The 21,068-nt window shown below is 38.3% G+C and overlaps 1 protein-coding gene across 8 annotated transcripts in view; it reads right to left on the reverse strand.

The window, feature by feature from the left end:
* ESRP1 (epithelial splicing regulatory protein 1) overlaps positions 1-21,068 on the reverse strand; it is a 59,408-nt gene that overhangs the window by 20,449 nt on the left and 17,891 nt on the right. For 4 of the 8 annotated variants that reach the window (XM_007116674.4, XM_007116672.4, XM_007116670.3 and 1 more), the window contains exons 7-13: positions 20,638-20,748; positions 20,389-20,521; positions 20,237-20,279; positions 18,010-18,311; positions 14,408-14,626; positions 11,963-12,161; positions 8,054-8,222 (exon numbers count right to left, since the gene is read on the reverse strand). In XM_007116674.4, the coding sequence (XP_007116736.1) occupies positions 8,054-8,222; positions 11,963-12,161; positions 14,408-14,626; positions 18,010-18,311; positions 20,237-20,279; positions 20,389-20,521; positions 20,638-20,748 (1,176 nt within the window). Of the gene's footprint in view, positions 1-3,872; positions 3,911-8,053; positions 8,223-11,962; positions 12,162-14,407; positions 14,627-18,009; positions 18,312-20,236; positions 20,280-20,388; positions 20,522-20,637; positions 20,749-21,068 lie in introns of all 8 variants that reach the window. The other 4 variants (XM_055091117.1, XM_055091119.1, XM_055091118.1 and 1 more) reach the window with 3 other exon arrangements.

The following is a 21,068-nucleotide window of genomic DNA, read 5'->3' on the forward strand; positions in this document are numbered from 1 at the left end:
TGAGTTTTGTAATTCAAGTTTCCTCCTGGTCAGAGCCTATGATTGTTATGCCAATATTAATTTAATTGCCTAAGATTCTGTTGTCAGACTATCAAACATTTCTTCCTATCTTATATTTTGTCAAATCCTAATTTACATAATCTAGTTTTATAATATTCTATGTATCCTAATAACTCATAGAAAATTCTTTGTAGAGCAGGGAAAGATGAAAATACTGAAGGCCAGGGTGTCTAACAACAAATATATACTCCATCGGAAACAATTCTCATAACACCCTTTCATCTAATAATTACAAATTACTAAACATTGGTAACACTGATGTTATCAGTGTTATGCTACCAATGTTATCAGCATTCCAAAACAGAAGTAGTCATAGCATGACAATATTCATAATTTGAGGACGTGTCATATTTCTCTAGATGAGAGAGGATCAAAGCATTAACTGTCCTATTAGAAAAAGAGGTTAAGGGAAAAGAAGAATAGAAGACTATATTCTCTCCTCTGGCTGAGAGGACATTAACGTAGAAAATTAAAACACATTAATTAAAAAACACATAAAAAACATAGAAAATTAAAACACATAAAAACACATTTACATAGAAAACATGCCGAGAAGTCTTGCAAAAAGAAATCTGGTTTCCACTTCTTGCAAAATTACTGCACCGAGCCTTTGCATTAAGGTTATTAACACCCCTAGTGTTACAAAGACCATATATTTTTGGAAAGTGACTGGAGAAACAATGTTTTAATCCTAGCAAGTGCAAAAGCTGGAGTCACTTTTCATGTAGGAAATTTCTGAACTAACTTGTTCATCTGAAATGAACAATCTCAAGAAGGATGACTTTTCAACATTCTTTTTGAGTTTAATACTAAGGCTGAGGGACTGATGATCACATCTGGATTCTCAATTTCTGTTAGCTCTTCCTAAAGGCTGTACAAGGTGCTCTGTGCATGGGCATCTACCTCGTGGAGAAAGTTTAAGTAACCAACAAATATAAAAACACTTTGGAAGGAATAAAGAAATCTTCTAAGACTCTATTTCACTGAAATAGTAAGCAAATTTAGGTACTGTCAAAATAGTTTGGTAACTAAACTTAACTTACCCTAATTATGTCAAAGATTACCAAAAACAAACAAAAAAAACCCCTACTACAGTTATCATAATATGCTCCAAATACATAGTAAAGTTACAGACTGCTTACTCAAAACAAGAATTGCCCTCACAAAGCTTCATTTTAAATTTGAAAACTGAATCCTATAGTAGAAATTATTTTATAAGTAACTTTTTTGCTTGATTTAAAGTATAAAATAATAACAGCTGATCTTCTTACATGTTTAGAAAACAGTGACTTTTTTTTTAGAATATTAATTTTTAATGTTTTTTTATAAAGCCGGGGAAAGCTGAACAATTTTTGCTTTTTTTTAAAATCAGGAAGCGAACTGTCCAAATTTTGAGCCATGTTTCTCATTAAATTACAAGTAAATTGGTTCCATAAGATACATATTTATAAGATGTATGGGAATAGCAGCATTTGGATCTAAGAAAGTTATAATGTAAGCTTCAGGACAGATACCTTTGTTTGTATTTACTGATATAGCCTGATTTCCTGAACACCTAAAATAGCACCAGAGGGCTTCCCTGGTGGCGCAGTGGTTGAGAGTCCGCCTGCCGATGCAGGGGACACGGCTTCCAGCCCTGCTCCGGGAAAATCCCACATGCCGCGGAGCAACTAAGCCCGTGCGCCACAATTACTGAGCCTGCGCTTTAGAGCCTGTGAGCCACAACTACTGAGCCCACGCTCTAGAGCCAGCAAGCCACAACTACTGAAGCCCGTGAGCCTAGAGCCCAAGCTCCACAAGAGAAGACACAGCAATGAGAAGCCTGCACACCACAACAAAGAGTAGCCCCTGTGCAGAAACAAAGACCCAAAGCAGCCAAAAGAAAAAAAAGGCAGCTTAAAAGACCACATAACACACAGTAAAGAAAATCAAGTCATTACTCTGTATTATTAGATAAAATTCATAGACAAATGTCAATTTTTCCTTTAAGCCTACTTCAAGGTAATGTCTTAAAGATATACCAAGGAAATGCTTAAATAGGGCAATGGAAGCAAAATAGGTTTATCAAGATTGGCACATGTGTTATAGTTAAGTTCTGCTTTAACTAAAGTCATTAATGCTTAAGAATAAGGTGCTTAAAGTTATATTGGGCACATAAATAGCAACAGGTGAAAGAAATGATCTCTAGGTTTTTGTGCTTTAAAATGTTCTGCGGGTAAGGGTATAGCAGGGTACGCATGGAAACAGATGATACAAGATTGGGAAATATTGATATTCTTGAAATTGGGTAATAGATATTCTCCCAAATTATGTTAGTTTGAAAATTTCTGTAATAGATTCTTTTAACGTTATGCTTGAAAATAACATGTATAATACCATCCTCATTTTGTAAGAAAAAAAATCCTTAGGGAAAAAGAACCTTACACATTGAAATCAATCAAGTGTTTTGGGTAATGAAAATTTTTTTCCTTGAAGTTCACTGCACTTGATAATTTTCTACAATGCTAAAAAGAATTTTAAGCATATTTTAAATTCCCTGAACTGCTCATCGTATGAATAAGGTCTTTAGACTAACAAATGACTATTCCATGAAACTATGCTGAATTCTCAGGGACTGATAGTATAGACTGAATTGCCCACAGCAGTTCCTGCTTACATCATTTAGCAATGTCATTCAAACTAAAAAAAAAAAAAAAAAAAAAAAAAAAAAAGTTGTTCCCACCAACAGTTATTATCTGGTGCTTCTCCGTTATAACAACATTGCCTGATATTGCATTAATATTGCATTGTTACAATGTTCTAGTATAATTTCACTGCATGCTGAGTTCCAGTTTACATTTGTGGCACTAAAAGTTATAAAAAGAATTTTTTTAAAACAAGAATTCTTTCTTTTTCTTAGTCCTATCAGAAAGCTTTCAGGACTTCCCTGGTGGTAAAGAATCTGCCTTTCAATGCAGGGGATGCAAGTTTGATCCCTGGTCAGGGAACTAAGATCCCACACGCGGCGGGGCAGCTAAGCCCGTGTGCCGCAACTACTGAGATCCCGCGCCTCAGAGAGCCTGCATGCCACAAACTACAGAGCCCATGTGCTCTGGAGCCTGTGCTGCAACGAAAGATCCCACATGCATCAAGGAAGACGCCCCGTTCTGCAACTAAGACCTGATGCAGCCAAAAAATAAATAAATAAAATATATACTAAAAAAAAGAGAAAGTTTTCAATGAGTATATTAGAAATTAAATTTAACTTTACATTTGGTTGTCAAATGTTACCATTGCGAGAAACTAGTTAAAGTGTATATGGGATGCCTCTGTACTGTTTGTTACAACCGCTTGTGAACCTATACTTATCTCAATAACAAAAGGAAACTGGAATAAGAAAGCCAAGTGTTCAAAATTGGAAATGCATGCATCTCTCAGAGGCTTGGTATTCTTTTTGGCTCAAGTGCAAAGAATTTCAGAATAGAATACAAAAACACCACACAACAAACCAAGCATTGCAGAATGCCTCAATATTACTAAATATACGTATTCATTGCTTGGGTAGAAAGAATATGATTTTATAAGTAATGGTTACCCGAAAAAATAAAAGTCCCCTCCCACACCTCCCAAACCTTTCTCATGGGCATGCAAAGAAAGCATCACTCATTAAAAATGTCAAACATCCCTTGCCCTCTCTTTTGGTTCAAGGTGATATGTTATTATTTATAATGTCCTACAAAAGGTGAGGCAATGGATATACAAAAGACATTTATGTTAATCCATCTTTCTTTAAATTACATGACATTTCATTGAAGACCCAGCATGTTTCTTACCTGTGCTACAGCTTTGATGCAAAAGAGAACATTCTTTTCTAAGAAAAATGAGAGGTCAGAACAAAAGGTAGGACTTTATGTAATGGGAGAGACAAGGTGTGATAAAACAGAGTTCCGAGTAATAAGCAGGGTGGGCATGAACAGATAGTCCTTTCTAATTCTTTTGTACCCTGGGCTAAGCTCTGGGATACTGGGTAACCGAAATCTTCTTCCAAGGGGTGAAAGGAAAAACCAATGTTCATAAGCAGAAAATAGAACCACTTGCTTTAATTTCACTTGCTCTTCAAGATGCTGTTGTTACAGCCACACATTTAGACTGCTAAAAACTCATTTAACAATAAACAAAAAGAAAGCAATTCACTGGTTCAGTTTTCTCCTTAAATGTTCCTCAAGTAACCCAAATCCTTATGACGAAATACCCATCATAGGTTCTATCTCCAAATATACCAAGTTAAAGGAAATAAGAATAAATGCCCACTAGCTGAAGGAGCCCTTTGAAGTCACTGACTTTGCACAGGGATGAACTCTGTCAGCTACTCTACTCCAGAAAGGGTCCATATTTTTATTAACCTTAATATTCCCAATATGTCACACACAGAGGTACTAAATGATAGTTTGCCCAGATAAATTCAAAGTTAAAAACACTAAAACCAGTCACTTTTTTTGAGGGGCATACTTTTAAAAGTCTGCAAAATGTTAGCATCTTGATGTTTTAAAGTAATGAACATGTTGCATTAATCTGAAGTCAAACAGACATATTTCATTTAAAAAGTGGATAACACATTTTAAATCAACTATACTCCAATAGAAATTTTTTAAAAATTAAAAAAAAAGGGGAGGGACAATATTGTGTAATAAACCATAATGGAAAAGAATATATAACTGAATCACTTTGCTGTACAGCAGAAATTAACACAATACTGTAAATCAATATACTTCAATGAAATATAAAAAAAATGGAGGGAATTTAATTTTTTTTAATTTAAAAAGAGACAAACTCCAGAGCTTCTGATTTAATATCTTGTTTTAGCCTAAAGCATGCTATCTCACACTTTCCTGCGTATCAGAGAATAGGCCAAAATATACTTAAACATTTACAATACAGAGCCTCAAATGCCTTACAGTCATGTGATGTTAGAAATTAATGGCTTTCTCCCAAAACTGTAAAATATTTCATTGTTTTTGGAATTTGCTTTTTAAATTATTACAGATTTTAAGTATGGTTAACAGCACATCCCCATGTTTGAACACTTTGTGTCAGTAATTTCACTAGAATTAGGGAAATGTAAATTAAGAGAGTGAACCATACTAGGAGTTATTTGGAAATATTAATTTAAATATAACACACATGACTTCTGATTTAAAAATCCCACTCCTGTGAAATTGTTCTACAGAAATAGAAGTATTTAAAGATCAATAGAAGTTTTGTTTAACAGAAAAATAAAATTAAATGTCTATAAAAATAAAGGAATTGTTAAATTATGATATATTTTCACTCTTGGGATATCATATGGAAGTTACAAGAGTGAGGTAAATATACAGATATTCCTTAGGGAAGAAGTCAATGACATACTGGCAAGTTAAAACAAAGAAACAGACAAAACAAACCAGTGGGCAGTACGTTAGTACGCCACATTATTTACAAGCACACAGATACGTGTATGTTATCAAACTGACAGTAGTGGTTACTTTTGGACTTGGTGTTGTATAAAATGGGAGTCTACTTTTACTCACTACTTCTATCCTCTTAGACTTAATAATGAGGACATTACAAACTTTAAAACTACGAGTAGAAAAAAAACTAACATATAAGCAGGGGCCCAAAATTCAGGAGCTATTAAGCCATAAATGTCAATTCCGCTTGCCTTTGGGGCTTCAATTCAAGACTCAAGTTCCCATCTCACTATGATGGAAAACTATTTCTAAGAGATTCCTTCTTTTAACAGTGTCCAGATAGCAAGGCAATGGTGGAACTGGATACTTTGCAAGTGTATTATAGGCACAAGAAATTGCACCAGGCATCCAGTGGCACAAAGCATTCCACTCCTGACATTCTGATGGTGTAAGACAGATCTTTCTTATAACCAGAGCCACTACCAGCAAGTGACTGTCACAGGGTCTAGAGAAGGTGACAGATTGGGATTGGGCTGGGTGTCTGACATAGTACTCAACCATGAACAATTACTTATGCTTCTGAGCCCTTTCAAGCTTTCAAAAGATGGCCAGCTGATGATTATCATGGCTTTCTCCCTATTCTTCTTCCCCAGGAGAATAAAGAACATTTTCAAAAAACAAAACAAAACAAACAAACAAAAAGAACATTTTCAATAGCATTAATGAATGTTTTTAAAATTCCTTAAAAAAACTAAACAAATTTAATTAATAGTGGCTGGGCTTCCCTGGTGGCGCAGTGGTTGCGCGTCCGCCTGCCGATGCAGGGGAACCGGGTTCGCGCCCCGGTCTGGGAGGATCCCACGTGCTGCGGAGCGGCTGGGCCCGTGAGCCATGGCCGCTGGGCCTGCGCGTCCGGAGCCTGTGCTCTGCAACGGGAGAGGCCACAGCAGAGGAAGGCCCGCAAACCACACACACAAAAAAAATAAATTAAAAAAAAAAAAAAAAAAAAAGTGGCTACCAGTTTCAATGCTACCAAGATTCCAAAGTTCTTGCTCCCTATTGGGAAACTGCAGATGGAGAGGGAATAAAAAATACAGTGTGACAGGGAATCCCCTGGCGGTCCAGTGGTTAGGACCCCGCACCTCCACTGCAGGGAGCCTGGGTTCGATCCCTGGTCGGGGAAGTTAAGATCCTGCAAGTCACGTACCAAGGCCAAAAAAAACCAAAAAAAAAAAAAAAAAAAAAAAAAAAAAAAACACCACACAGAGATCAGATAGATAAGTTCCAGGCCACTTATCAAAAACCTCACATAGGGCTTCCCGGGTGGCGCAGTGGTTGAGAATCCACCTGCCGATGCAGGGGATACGGGTTCGTGCCCCGGTCTGGGAAGATCCCACATGCCGCGGAGCGGCTGGGCCCGTGAACCATGGCCACTGAGCCTGTGCTCCGCAACGGGAGAGGCTACAACAGTGAGAGGCCCGCGTACCACAAAAAAGAAAAACAAACAACTCACATACACATTTGGTGGATGTACTCAAAACATTTATTTTAAATAGCTTGAGAAGGAAAAAACAAGGCCTGGTATACTTTAAAACTTTTTTGAGCAATATTGCTTGTGCCAAAGTAAAATTTTATTTTAATAAAGTGAACTGGTTAGTAGCTAAACAAAGACTTTTTTTTTTTGGCTTTGCAGCATGTGGGATCTTCCCCAACCAGGGATCGAACCTGGGCCCCCCTCCAGTGGAGGTGTGGAGTCCTAACCAATGGACCGCCAGGGAAGTCCAAACAAAGACTTCAAAAAAAATATTGTCTTTTTTTTTTAAAAGAAAATTGAGAACGAGAGGTTATTATATATCCCAGTTAGAATCACAGGCAATCAGACCTGGGAGGGACTCCAAAAGCTTGGCTGATCTCATCATTTTGTAACAACGAGAAAGGTCAAGTGAATTGCCTCAGGTAGAAGAACAGAGAGACCAAAACCCGGGCCTCCCAATTTCCAGACTGACAAATTTCTCTCCATTATATCTTGTTGCCTCCAAGAAATTGAGGACAACTAAAAATAATCAGATTTAAAATATGTTGATTCTAATAAAGTACTGAATTTTATCTCATTCTGGACTTGTTAGTAAAGATTTAGAGGGGAAAGAATACAAGCCCTATAAAATTTAAAACAACAGTTTTTATTTATTTTGGGTTGACGTGAATTCATGTTACTTAAAAATATAATTGTCCTCACCATGGATTTTCCCATTTTGTAATTCATTCACGATACTGCCACCCTATTACAATGATTACTGTGCTACTCACTAACAACCCTAAAATAGAAGGAAAAATGGAAGGTTGTACACACACATAACCTAAAATATCATGCTGTCAATAGATGGTTAAAAAATAAACATTTTGGTTTGTCTTGAAACAACCTTCTTGGTCAGAGATATGACCAGAAACTGTTGCCGGTCATGCTAACCTTCAACGTGGCAGACAACATTCTTTTGTGAACTCAGGCAGCGGCTACTAAAGGAGTCCTTTGTTTCTGTTCCTCATTTCCACTTCCATCAGAGCCTTACCTGGGATAGTACGCTGTGTAGTTCATGAAGAGCTGGGTGCCCGCTGGGTAGTATGCTGTGGAGGGCTGCAGTGCTCGTGGATTCAAGAGCACAGAGGGCTGATAAATGGCAGCTTCAGGAGGAATAACTGCTGCAGGAGCTGGAAATGTGTAGGAGGGAGGAGACAGGCCTAAATAAGCAAAGAGAGAGACCTTGAGATATATTTGTAGTAGTTGACACATGTGCTAGCACTAAAGCTACAAGGTCGCTGTTCCATATATACATTTGAAAAAAAGAGACCAGTTCTGTATACCATCCCAAGCATCTTCCTTTTGGTTATATAGATAACACCTAGAAGCAATCTCAAATCTCACACACTCCGTCAACCTAAAGAACGGTTCTTAGTCTGAAATTCGGAAAAACCAGTATCAGTGGACTTTCAAGTCTTCGCAACCATTTCATGACACGTGATTTTTTTTTTCCCACTTCTAAGTGCCAGTTACCACAAACTAACTCTTTGAGGAAAGAAACATGGGACAGGGCTTCCCTGGTGGCGCAGTGAGAGGCCCGCGTACCGCAAAAAAAAAAAAAAAAGAAAAAGAAAAAAGAAACATGGGACAGACTGACATTTAGTGTAACCTCAAACCAAAAGCTGGCTTTTTTCCCCTTTGAGCACTACGCTGCTAGTTCATATTGTTAGCTACTCTATAGTACAACACGAAGACAGTTATGATAAAACACTGTTCACCAGGACCACGTATTATGCCAAAGCATCGACTGTGCCAGAGTAAACTGACCTAAAAGGAGTAGATTAACTCTGGATCGTGTAACACTTCAAGGCAACCCAGAAGATGGGTTTTGGATGCTAATCTACATCTTCAGACCAGTCTAAACAATAAAAAAAATCCAACCTGGGAGATAACCCTGAAAGTCTTCCTGAGAGTCAGTTGATGAAAATCTGATTCAGATTAAATAGAAAATAGAAAGGATGGAATTCCTTTGTCTTCTGGTTATGCAACATCTTCAAGGCCCAGTAACTCACTTAAGTGAGACCACTTGCTGGTCACTAGCTTTAATGTGTAGGATGAACACAACTTTCCAAGCCATCTGCACCCAACAGAAGAGACAACTGAGAGGTTCCCTGAATTTGGAATTCCTGATTTTAATTTTCAAACCTAGAACCACCTAATATATGTTGCAAATAGCTGAAGCCCACTGGATAATTTTCACAGGAAAATCTCTACTGCCTTTTGTTCTTCTTAAGAGTTTCTATATGTCTATGGAGATGAGTGAGTCAGCTGAATATGGGTACATAAACCCAAGACCTGGGAATTCCCTGGTGGCCTAGTGGTTAGGATTCCAGGGCTTTCACTGCTGTGGCCCAGGTTCAACGCCTGTCAGGGAACTGAGGTCCTGAAAGCTGCGCGGCACAGCCAAAAAAAAAACAAAAACAGACAAACAAACAAAAAACCCCAAGACCAACATATTGATTTCATATTCAACTTTTGGGTACCTCCTTCATACCCATCAAAAATTGCTACATGGTAGATACCTAATGTAGATAATTTTAAAATTATGATCCCTGGCCTAAAAGAGTCCACAAAAAGGGCAAACAGAACAAACCGAGGCACATAAGTCATAAAGAGATTGTCACCTAAAGCGAGTTGGCAGGAAAAAAAAAGTCCAGTAGAACAAGCATATTAGCATGCATAAATTAGAATTCTGATTTTTTAATGAGTGAACTCTTCCACCAAGGCCGGTCAGGGAACTGAGGTCCTCAAAGCTGCGCGGCACAGCCAAAAAAAAAAACAAAAACAGACAAACAAACAAAAAACCCCAAGACCAACATATTGATTTCATATTCAACTTTTGGGTACCTCCTTCATACCCATCAAAAATTGCTACATGGTAGATACCTAATGTAGATAATTTTAAAATTATGATCCCTGGCCTAAAAGAGTCCACAAAAAGGGCAAACAGAACAAACCGAGGCACATAAGTCATAAAGAGATTGTCACCTAAAGCGAGTTGGCAGGAAAAAAAAAGTCCAGTAGAACAAGCATATTAGCATGCATAAATTAGAATTCTGATTTTTTAATGAGTGAACTCTTCCACTAAATTGACAAATGGGCAAATTTTAAATAAAATTTTTAGAAAGTATTAAAAGATATGGAAATATATTTTATGTAAAAATGCATTTAGATTTTTTTAAAAAATTCTTTTTTTGGCCACGCATTGCGCAGCATGCGAGATCTTACTTCCCCAACGAGGGACTGAAACCGTGGCCCCTGCAGTGGAAGTGCAGAGTCTTAACCACTGGTCCGCCAGGGAAATTATTATTATTTTAGGGCTTGTGAGGGGGAAAAGGGAAGAAGTAAAAGTCTTACGAAGTCTGTAATGACGACTTTTCCACCAGAAAGAGAGGAGTAAAAGGATATCACAGCAAAAGAATTTGGGTTATACATGATGGAGAAATTCCCTTATCTCATAATGCTTGACAGATTATCAGTAAGGGAAATTGTAAAAGTTACTGATATTATCAGTGGTTTATGGACAGGAAACCTACAACTAAGATTACATTAAGATATCCACTTGGGCTTCCCTGGTGGCGCAGTGGTTGAGACTCCGCCTGCCGATGCAGGGGACAAGCCATAGCCGCTGAGCCTGCGCGTCCGGAGCCTGTGCTCCGCAACGGGAGAGGCCACAACAGTGAGAGGCCCGCGTCCCGAAAAAAAAAAAAAAAAAAAAAAAAAAAAAAAAAAAAAAAAAAAAAAAAAAAAAAAAGATATCCACTTAAGCCCAATCATGAATTTTTAAAACTTGATACTCATTAATGATCAACTCTTAGATATCCACCAATAGCAAGCAGCAGATAAATGGAACATTAGCAGTTAGGAATTCCAAGGGAAATAAAGGATTAAGCCCTACTGAATGTCCTATGAATAATACTTTATCAAATAGGTTTATTGGTATAGATACCTCTTTATTAGAAAGTGATGTCTTAACACTCCCCACTTTATTGGAATCAAGCACATAATCCAGTTTACTTTCTCAGTTATCTTTGGACTGTATTCCAAGTGCTACTTTCTTTAAACATACCCACCGGGCTTCCTAACAAGGTATGGCTTACTCAAAAGTGAAAACTTGGTCAGAAAACTCAAGTTTTAAACATCAGATCCCCAAATGTGCCTTAGTCACAAAGCAGAACTTGGTCTCCCGACTAAAGGGCTTATTCCTCTCAAACAGGATTCCAGATGGCGTACACCCAGGTACCCATGAGCAACAGCATATGGCTTGGTATTAAGCACTGATCCTGTGATCCAATGGTAACGTTGGCTAAATTTATTTACGCTTTTTTTTTTTTTTTTTTAACTAACTTGCTCATTCCAGATATCCTGGAGAGCAAGAGGGATGCTCTTCAGGTTATCCTTCCCCCCAAATACTTACTGCTCAAAAAATTAAAAATGCAAAACGGGCATCAACTCGCCCTTCTTTAAAAAAAAAAAACTAAACAAAAAAGCTTAATGTGTTGCAGGAAAAAAAAGAAAGGATCTGTCCATACTTATTTTACCTTTAAATGTTATGTATTTAATATGTAATATTTATTACGTATTAAAATATCTACATAGCCAGGTTGTCTCCCAGAGTCAGTGCTTATCTTGAGCACACTAAGCTTCAGAAATCAAGTGCTTATCACTGGAAAAGCAAGAATATAATTTGAAAGGAGGTTATTTGTAGAATCTCTAATTATGGGTGTCCACAACCAAGGTCTTAAATGATTACCAGATACTACCGATTTCAGATGGGAAAGCCTTATGTAACCACCTCACCTGCCTTAGAAAGAACCAGGGGCACAGAGAGTTATGAAAGCAGCTTAAGCACCTACCAGCATATAGCGTAGAATAGCGCCAAGACCCAAGAAAAACTTACATGGTAACTTACATGGCGGTGGGGATAAGCCATTTCGATTTAAAGTGCCCCCCATTAACACAAAGTTCATCTCCTCAGCTGAACACTGAAAGACTTCAACATATCTGTCCTTCATGGTTTTTTTATGACACTTCTGTGCAGCCATAAATGCTCTGTCCGCAGACTTCATCTGGATAAAGGCATCTCCTGATGGGCGTCCCTGAGCACGTGGGGGAAGAATAAAAACAAAAGGAGACTGTCTCCTTCAACAAGGAAGTGGTTGCTTACAAAACATGCACAGTGACAATCACCCATAGTACAGACATTTTAGCCATAACATCTGGGTGACAGTATGATCTACTGAAATCACTTATGTTTCATCACCTAATCAACAGAATTGCCCACAAAACCTTGAAGAAATAGTTTTGAGAGCTCACAGCTGAATGTGATCCTTTTCGATTTTTATCAATTAGATTTATGGACTTTCGAAAGCGTCTCCTTGTGACTGCAGTTTCAAAGTATAGGCTTGTATACTGGGTTTTTCCTTTCTGAAAAATCCGATTAAATCTTACTCAATTGAGAAAAGCTAGTAATAGAACCAGTATTAGAGCTTTATGCATCCTCCTACATGAAACTGAACAAACCAGTGCTCTCTTTTGTCTTTCAAGTCTGTCTCTCACTGACCTGCAACATCCCTTCCCCTTCTCCCTGAAGCCTAGACTGGGATGTGGCTTGTGGATAGGGAAGGAGGAGGAATTGGGAGTTGCAAAGCACAGTGAAGGGTGGTGAGAGTTGTTACCATCAGCATTGCTTGGGAGTCCTTCTCTCACCTCTTCCCTTGCATCTCTGTTTTAAACCTTGGCCGACAGATGTTTATAGACATTTCCTCTGTTACTAACAGCTTGCTAAAAATCCTATTTAAAACAAAGCTGGTAGATTTCTGCTCCACAGAAGCAGAATGCCTTAGTTTTATTTATTTAGCAGAGACATTTTTATGGGAGAGAAAAAAGGAACAACCAGCTTATAAGACTCCTTTTTTATTTCATGGATTTCTTTAAAGTCTCTAAGGGACTAGTTACTGCAAATTATTACCATGCAAGTTACCATAAGAGTTACCATACCAGGGAAGATAAGGACACCAGGGAAACCCAGTCCAAGATGGAAAACTAACATCTTCGAGGCAGCTAAGAGCTTGTCCATCATCAAAGAAGCATTTCTCCCAAGTGTAGTCACAATACGTCACAAGGGTCAATGAGAGGCAAATCTGTCTACTGTTGTTAATCATAGAGTAATAATAGCCCCTAGGTTATTAGAAGTGGTGACTCAGAGAGAACCCGAACAATTCCCTGGTGATGCTGAACCGTGGGGAATTTTATTCAAAACGAATCCCCTCAGTGAAGCATGCCGAGAGGATTCCTAGTCAGATAAAATGCTGCATAGCTTAATATTGACGTGAGAGTGAGAATGAGCATGTGCTGGTGTGGAACACCAAACAGGGGCTCAGTGTTTTCTGATTCCTTGTACCCAGTGGCATGCACTTTCCAGTGAGACAGGATTATGGTTATGAATGTGACCAAATCAGCACATGAAAAGAGAAAGTGGGAAACCAGCAGTTAAGAAAAAATTGGCATTTTTAATACAAACCTATATTCAGACTACGATGCACAGGAAACATCTTATTTTCAAAAATTGATACAACTTTGCTTTTAATAGAGATTCCAAAATTTTAATTAGAACTACGTGCTTTATGGGTTTTTAAAGTTCTGTCCTGCTTATGATGGCACAAAATACTGGCAAATTGCCCGGCAACTAATATAATTAATTTTATTTAAAAAAATGAGAGATACCAAGCCAGGAACTACTTTTAATACACTTAGAATATATATTGCATACGATAAGAATCTGATTAGATTTTGATAGAGGATTCTCAACAATTAATTCACTAATACATTTGAGCGCCTTTTATGATCACATACTGTTCTAGGTGGTATAGATACAAGCTCCTTTTGAGTTTGCACTCTACTGAATGTAATTTGATATCTACTATTATATGTGAAATAAAATAAGTCATTTCTAAACAGTCTACGGATACAAAATACTGGGGAGCACAGACATGCTCGTTGGTTTATATATTGTCTATGATTGCTTTCACACTACAGCAGCAGAGCTGCAGACTTCAGTAAGTGCAACAGTAAAATATTGTATTAGACTGGTAATGTATTTGCCTCCTACCCGATGCTATTGATAATTTGATGGATATATGTGATGACGGAATCAGGTGAATTTGAATTACCATACCAATGATAGCATTCTTTCTGGAGTTCATCTTAAAGACCCCTTGCATTTATAGTTAAATCTTTCCTTTAAGACTTACTATACAACTGATGAACATTTGTTACCTTTTTATCGGAAGGGTGCATTTAATAAGAATAAGCAAATCAGTTTTCCAGTAAGTGACTTTCTTACCTGGTGATTCAATACCATGTGGACCCCATGAGTCCGAATGTCGGTGGAAAATTCCCCCAGAAAGTCCAGGATATCCTCAATTGTGGCTGCATAGGGAAGACCTCGAAGGCGTATACAGTCTCTAATGTTTGTAGGGGGCACAAATTGCTGAGGTAGTACTGGAATAATGGGAGGGGTTGGAAGTGGAATGAGAGGGGCCGAGGAGAATCGATTCAGCACCTGTACTCAAAGCAAAATAGAAGTGGTTTAGAGCCCTGCTACTCCAATGTTGTCTGCAGACCAGTGCTGACATCCCTGGAGAACTGCTAGAAATGCATAATCTCAGCTCCACCCTGACCTAGTCTATATGAATCTGCAGTTTAACAAGATCCCCAGGTGATCCACAAGCATGTTAAAGTTTGAGAAGCACTCATGGAGAAAGTTGTTCATGCTTTTCAGCTAGGAAAGCATGATACCAACTTTTGTGAGATGCCTGCTGAGGTATACACCACACACAACACAATGCACTTAGATTAAGGACTTACCCACCTGGACAAATGTCCCACTATCTGCCTTCAGACAAGTATCCTTAAAGTCTGTTGCTTTTATAAGAATCGGGACATATTGTTAAAATGTGGACTTATGTACAACCTATTAGATTTCATTTCACTAGTGTTTCTCTCAATATTGTCTTCACATTCCACCTCCAAACCCAAGAAATATAAAGAAAATGACCCAGCAAAGGAATCACAGTCAAACAGTGACTGTATTATATTAAAATATGTCACATTTATAATGATGTATAAAGCAGAAGGCAGAATGGCTGGGTAACGTAAACCTGAAAAAAATCAATTAGTGAAAATAAAAATAATCATGTGAATTTGAGACAGTGGCAAAACAGGGGATCTTGACTTTTTTTTTTTTTTTAATTTTTGGCCACACTGCACAGCATGTAGGATCTTAATTCCCCGACCAGGGATCGAACCCGTGCCTCCCTGCATTGGAAGGCAGTCTTAACCACTGGACTGCCGGGGAAGTCCCTTGACTACCTTTTAAATTCATGGAATACTGCTATCTTGAGAATGGATGTGAGGTCAGGTACATTTTGGAGAAAGAATTGCTCCCAGGCAAAACTCATGTTACAAGGTTGTTGTCTACTTTTGTCTTATTTTAGAATATGCCTACTAGTTGATAATACGAGGAGGTCCTTGTGCAAATGCCGTGTGTGGAATCCCCAGGATTTCTGAACCATTTACCACTGCAGCCTCTATCAGCTCATAACTAAAAATATAAGACAATCAATGAACTTCCCCCAAATTGCCCTAAATTTCCTCACTCACACCCTGTCCAGTTGCTATCTGAATAAGAGGTGACAACAATCAAAGAGTAAACACAACACAGCCAAAGAGAAAGCAAGACTTTAAAAAACTATAGGAACAATTCAGACACAGTACAAACATTAGGGGGAAGAACACAAATAGAAAATAAATGTTATAAACAAACTTGGGACAGGAAATGGTCTAGCACCTAGAGTACCTGCCAAATAGGAGATCAGTAAAAAGTTATTGAATGAAGTGATTATTATTAATGAAAAGAAGACAGTGCAAAGTCTATGACTACTTCAACACTTATTAAATAAATTATTAGAGATGGGAGGCTGGAAAGCGAAAGTTCACCCACACTCAAAACCACCTATAGCTGAGTCAAACAGAGAAAGCATACTCTACAACCAAGCCAATTAATGTACAGTAGCTAAGGCTCTGGGGTAGTCCATTCTAGGGCATGATTTCCATGAAACTGTTCTTCGAATTAAAGATCTAAAATAAAAATCTCATTTTTCCCCCTCTAGTTTGGGAAGGGTGTTTGAAGTCTTAAGCATGCTCAGCATATTTTAGAGATTGCGAATTTATGATACTCATTTTCAACAAAGTACAGAATTGTTTAAACTACAAGTATGCTCATAGCTTAGGGTTCAACAGTACCAGTACAGGGACTTCCCTGGTGGTCCAGTGGTAAAGAATCCGCCTTCCAATGCAGGAGACGTGGGTTCGATCCCTGGTCAGGGAACTAAGATCCCACATGTCGCAGGGCAACTAAGCTTGTGCGCCACAACTACTGAGCCCGTGTGCCACAAAATACAGAGCCCACACACTCTGGAGCCTGCATGCCATAACTAGCGAGAGAAAATCTGCAAGCCACAACTACAGAGAAGCCCAAGCGCTGCAACGAAGAGCCTGCGAGCCACAATGAAGATCCCGCAAGCCGCAATGAAGACCCGACGCAGCCGAAAAAGAAATAACAGAGTCAGTGTCTGAACTGCTTGCAAAAAAGACCAAAGGAATCATTGAACTGACTATGTTCTACTATGGAGCCAAGTAAAATAAGTTGAAGAGCCATGTGAAACAGTCTATGGGATCTCAGGTGCAAAGGTAATACTAACTGACCCTTGAAGAGAAATGTTCAGCTGCTAAGTCAAGAAGAATAGCCGAAAGGCTTGAGACCCTACAGATGGTTTTATGCTTGGATCTTAGTGCGTTTTCAGGAGCTGACTGTCCCATCTGTGCCTCAAAAACAGCACTGAATTCTGAAAGGTAGTAACAGGACAAAAGGACAATTTGCACTGTCACCAGCAAAATGGAACTGATCAAGCCTTTTGGGAAATAAATTTGGCAAGACATTAAAGCCTTAAAAGCTCACACCCTATATCCAGTTCTAAAGAAATCAATGAGATATTGACAGATAGGGACTTCCCTAGTGGCACAGTGGTTAAGAATCCGCCTGCCAATGCAGGGGACACGGTTTGATCCCTGGTCTGGGAAGATCCCACATGCCGCGGAGCAACTAAGCCCGTGCACCACAACTACTGAGCCTGCTCTCTAGAGCCTGCGAGCCACAACTAATGAAGCCTGCGCACCTAGAGCCCGTGCTCCGCAACAAGAAAAGCCACCACAATGAGAAGCCCCGCGCACCGCGATGAAGAGTAGCCCCCGCTCGCCACAATTAGAGAAAGCCCACGCGCAGCAACGAAGACCAACGCAGCCAAAAATAAAAATTAATTTAAAAAAAGAAGAAATTGACAGATAAGCATGTTTACCTAGAAATTTCTTATGATAGAAAAAAACCCAACCCAAATGTACAACAGAATCAATAAATAAATTATATGCCCCTGTGAAACATAGTATTAACTTAAAGATTAAAAATTTTCAGACAGGAGTGAACTTTTGAAACCGAATACAAAAGTACATCTACAGCAATATTCCAGTTATATAAAAACATAGTATTTTTTTCTGTGTGTATATTTAAGATAACAGTGGCTATCATTTGGCTACAGAATAGATATTTTTCATGCATTTATACTTTCCGTAATTTCCAAGTTTTATTTTAACACAATGAATAATGTATTATTTTCAGAAATAAAGAATAGGAACTATATTCAATATCTTGTAATAACTTATAATGGAAAAGAATCTGAAAAAGACTATATATATGTGTGTATAACTGAATCATTGCTGTATACCCGAAACGTTGTAAATCAACCATACTTCAATTAAAGAATAAATTAATTTAAAAAAAAGAAAGAACAGAAATAACGCAAAGCCACCAACATGCTCTTAAAAACCAACCTGCTGAACTTCAGCTGCCGTGCTCCTGAAGAGTTCAATGTATCTTTTACCCAACAAGTCCTTATGCTTCCTCAATGCGTTCTGTGCATATTCCTCACAAGCAAAGAGGACAAAAGCATCCCCTGTTGGCCTACCATCTGGGTACGTAACAAAGAGGATGCCTTCCTTCCCCCCAGTGATGGGGCAATGCTGTCCAAAGAAGGCCACCACTTCATCAGCTGTGGCCGTGAATGGGAGCCCCCGCATACGGACAATGACTTGGTTTTCCTTGGAGAGAAACTGGGCTACCTCATTGGATGTACCTAGGGAACACAGATATCAGGAAGCACAGGGAGAAATGGTTAAGACATCAACTTTACCAAATTTAAAACAGTAAAATTTTTGGCAATGTCTATAATTCATAAGTCCCACACTCCCATATGAATTCATAATGACATCCCAGGAATCAGAATTCTCTTCCCATAAATTTAAAACTCTCCCCCTACCATTTTCATAAAATACCCCTGTTAATATAGGAAGGTAGCCATACAGTTACATCATGGACCAACCACCATATTCTTCTCAAGGAGAGGCAACTAGTCATCATGGTGGTTAAGGGCACAGGCCCTAGAACTAGAAATGTCTGGGTGCAACTGTGGCTTTACCATTTACCAAGCTATGACCTCAGCCAAGTTTAACCTCTGTATCTCAGTTTCCTCATCTGTAAAATGGGAGTAAAATTACCTACCTCATAAATTATGAGAATAAGTTATTACATAGAAAGCTCTTTAGTGATTTTTGGTATTATTTTCCCGATTACTTTTTATTAAGAAAGGTCCAAACATACTCAAGTAGAGAGAATAATGAATATACTTAGCAGCCAGTTTCAACATTTATCAACACTCTGCCAGACATAAAGCATTTTGTACAGTGCTGCAGCAAATACGCAAATATACATCCTTTACTCGTAACATTTTCCCTAAGCGCAAATTCTTATCATACTGCCCATATACCATGAAGTCCCAGGCACTGACGTGGACGTTAACTTTGCCGTCTGCAATGTTATCTGCCATGGAACCTCAGGACCACAGCACCTCCAAATATACTTTATCCCCAACCAACATCAAACAATGGAAACACTATTAACTTTGAAGCTCTGAATTGGGAAGCCTTGGTTTATCTCAAGAAAAAAGTGCAAGAAATATACCAGCACATTGTATCAACAGGATATTGTTACTACAAGTTTTACAGTTGCAACGATTTTTATCAGGACTATATAATGAAGGGATATAAATGTTCTCTGTATTTAAGTGAAAATCACCTTAGTATATTTCGGCAATAGATGTCAAAAGCCCCTTGAAAGGTCCACCCGCATTCTTTAATTAGCTATCCTATTTTTAGAGATTTATCCTAACCAGTGGCACATACAGAGATACAAAAATATTCACTGCAACATAGAGTGAAATGGAGGTAAGCTCTAAATGCCCAATAGGACTGTTTTTAAAAAAAAACTATGGTACATATAATACTGTACAGCATTTAACATTTAAGAAATTTGAAGATATTCATAATATACGAAAAGGAGAAAGGAAATTAAAACAGTATGACCAGAAAAATAGAAACTTAGAGTAGGTACACATATAGAAAAACATCTGTTGGACAGACCACAGTTAACATTTTTTATGCATCTGTTATTTTTAGGTTTTAAAGTTATGAATCACTCAAGAATTAGATAGTGACTTTATCTGTTCCCACTTCTTTCTGACCATATTACTACAAACACCATATATTCTAAAATACCAGAAGCCAGAATGCTACCATGTTCCTGGCCACTGATGAGTAAAGGAAGTTAAAAGAAAAACTAGAAGCAGATATGCAACAATTCCAGATATTCTGATATGGCCATTTGAAAGTAGTTTTCAGACCATTTCATTTCTTTCATGAACTACTCTTTCCCTTTGTACACGACTTTATAGGACCCTTTGACCTTTGTATAGCACTATTTTTAATGGCTAATTAACTACAGTTGGTTGACTCAAGCCTTAGCGCAAGCGTTACACATTACACTGACATTACTGGATAGTTCTTCCTCCTATTTAAAAAAAAAAAAAGAGTCAACTTTTATGTTTCATTGGGAATAAAATGACCCTATTTATCTACCATTCGTGACCCTATTTATCTACCTTTGCTATATAAGTAAAATTTTAGATTCTTCTTATTATAGCCACATTATATAAAAGGTACTCACCGCCAGCAATTTTAAGAAAATCTTCACCTGTTGCTTTGTAAACCTAAGAAAAGAAAGGGAAATTAAATACAGTTTCTGAACCTTCTGATGTGAACACTCACTCAAGATGCCAGGGTTGTCAGGGTGTCACATGTCAGGTTGTGAGGACATACCTCAATGTACCGGGTCCCCATGTGATGTTTGTGCCTCTGGAGCGCTAGGTCTCTGTGCTCCTCACTCACAAACCTAACCAGAGCTTCTCCGTTCCTTCGACCCTGGGCATTCAGACAAAGTGCTGCACCTCCCCTTTGAAAATAACAGAACAGAAAGCAATAGGGAAAAGAAACAGTGAGGAGAAAATGACAGAAAATCTATTATCCCTTTGGGATTGTTAAATAAAATAGAGATTAAGGAAAACCAACTTGGCAATATTGAGTCCTTTGAAGAATCTTGCAATATCTTGATCCGAAGACTGCCACGGCAAACCTCGTGCCCTGACTACCGTGTTGTCATCAATAAGTTCCATCTTGCTGCTGCGGATTCAAGCAAAATGTCAGGTTGCATGATTAATGCTAGGCAGTCTGACCTACTACCCCCATAAGACAACTGGCCTCTTTACACTTGAGGCAGTATTTATTTGGAGTTCAGACAGACTTGTAGTACTGCCCAACTTACTTCATAACCTCAAAATTTATCTGGGCACAGTCCAAAGTATTCTTTAGGTGGTTTACTATACAGAGGCCCATGACACTTCAGCACAGCTTGCTCACCCAGCAAACCACCTATCAGCTGTTTGCTGCTTCCTTGTTCTCAAAAGAACGCAGCAACAATTCATAGGAAGTAAAGTCCTCCC

Source organism: Physeter macrocephalus, chromosome 15 (genome assembly GCF_002837175.3).
Source record: "Physeter macrocephalus isolate SW-GA chromosome 15, ASM283717v5, whole genome shotgun sequence".
NCBI classification, from domain to species: domain Eukaryota; kingdom Metazoa; phylum Chordata; class Mammalia; order Artiodactyla; family Physeteridae; genus Physeter; species Physeter macrocephalus.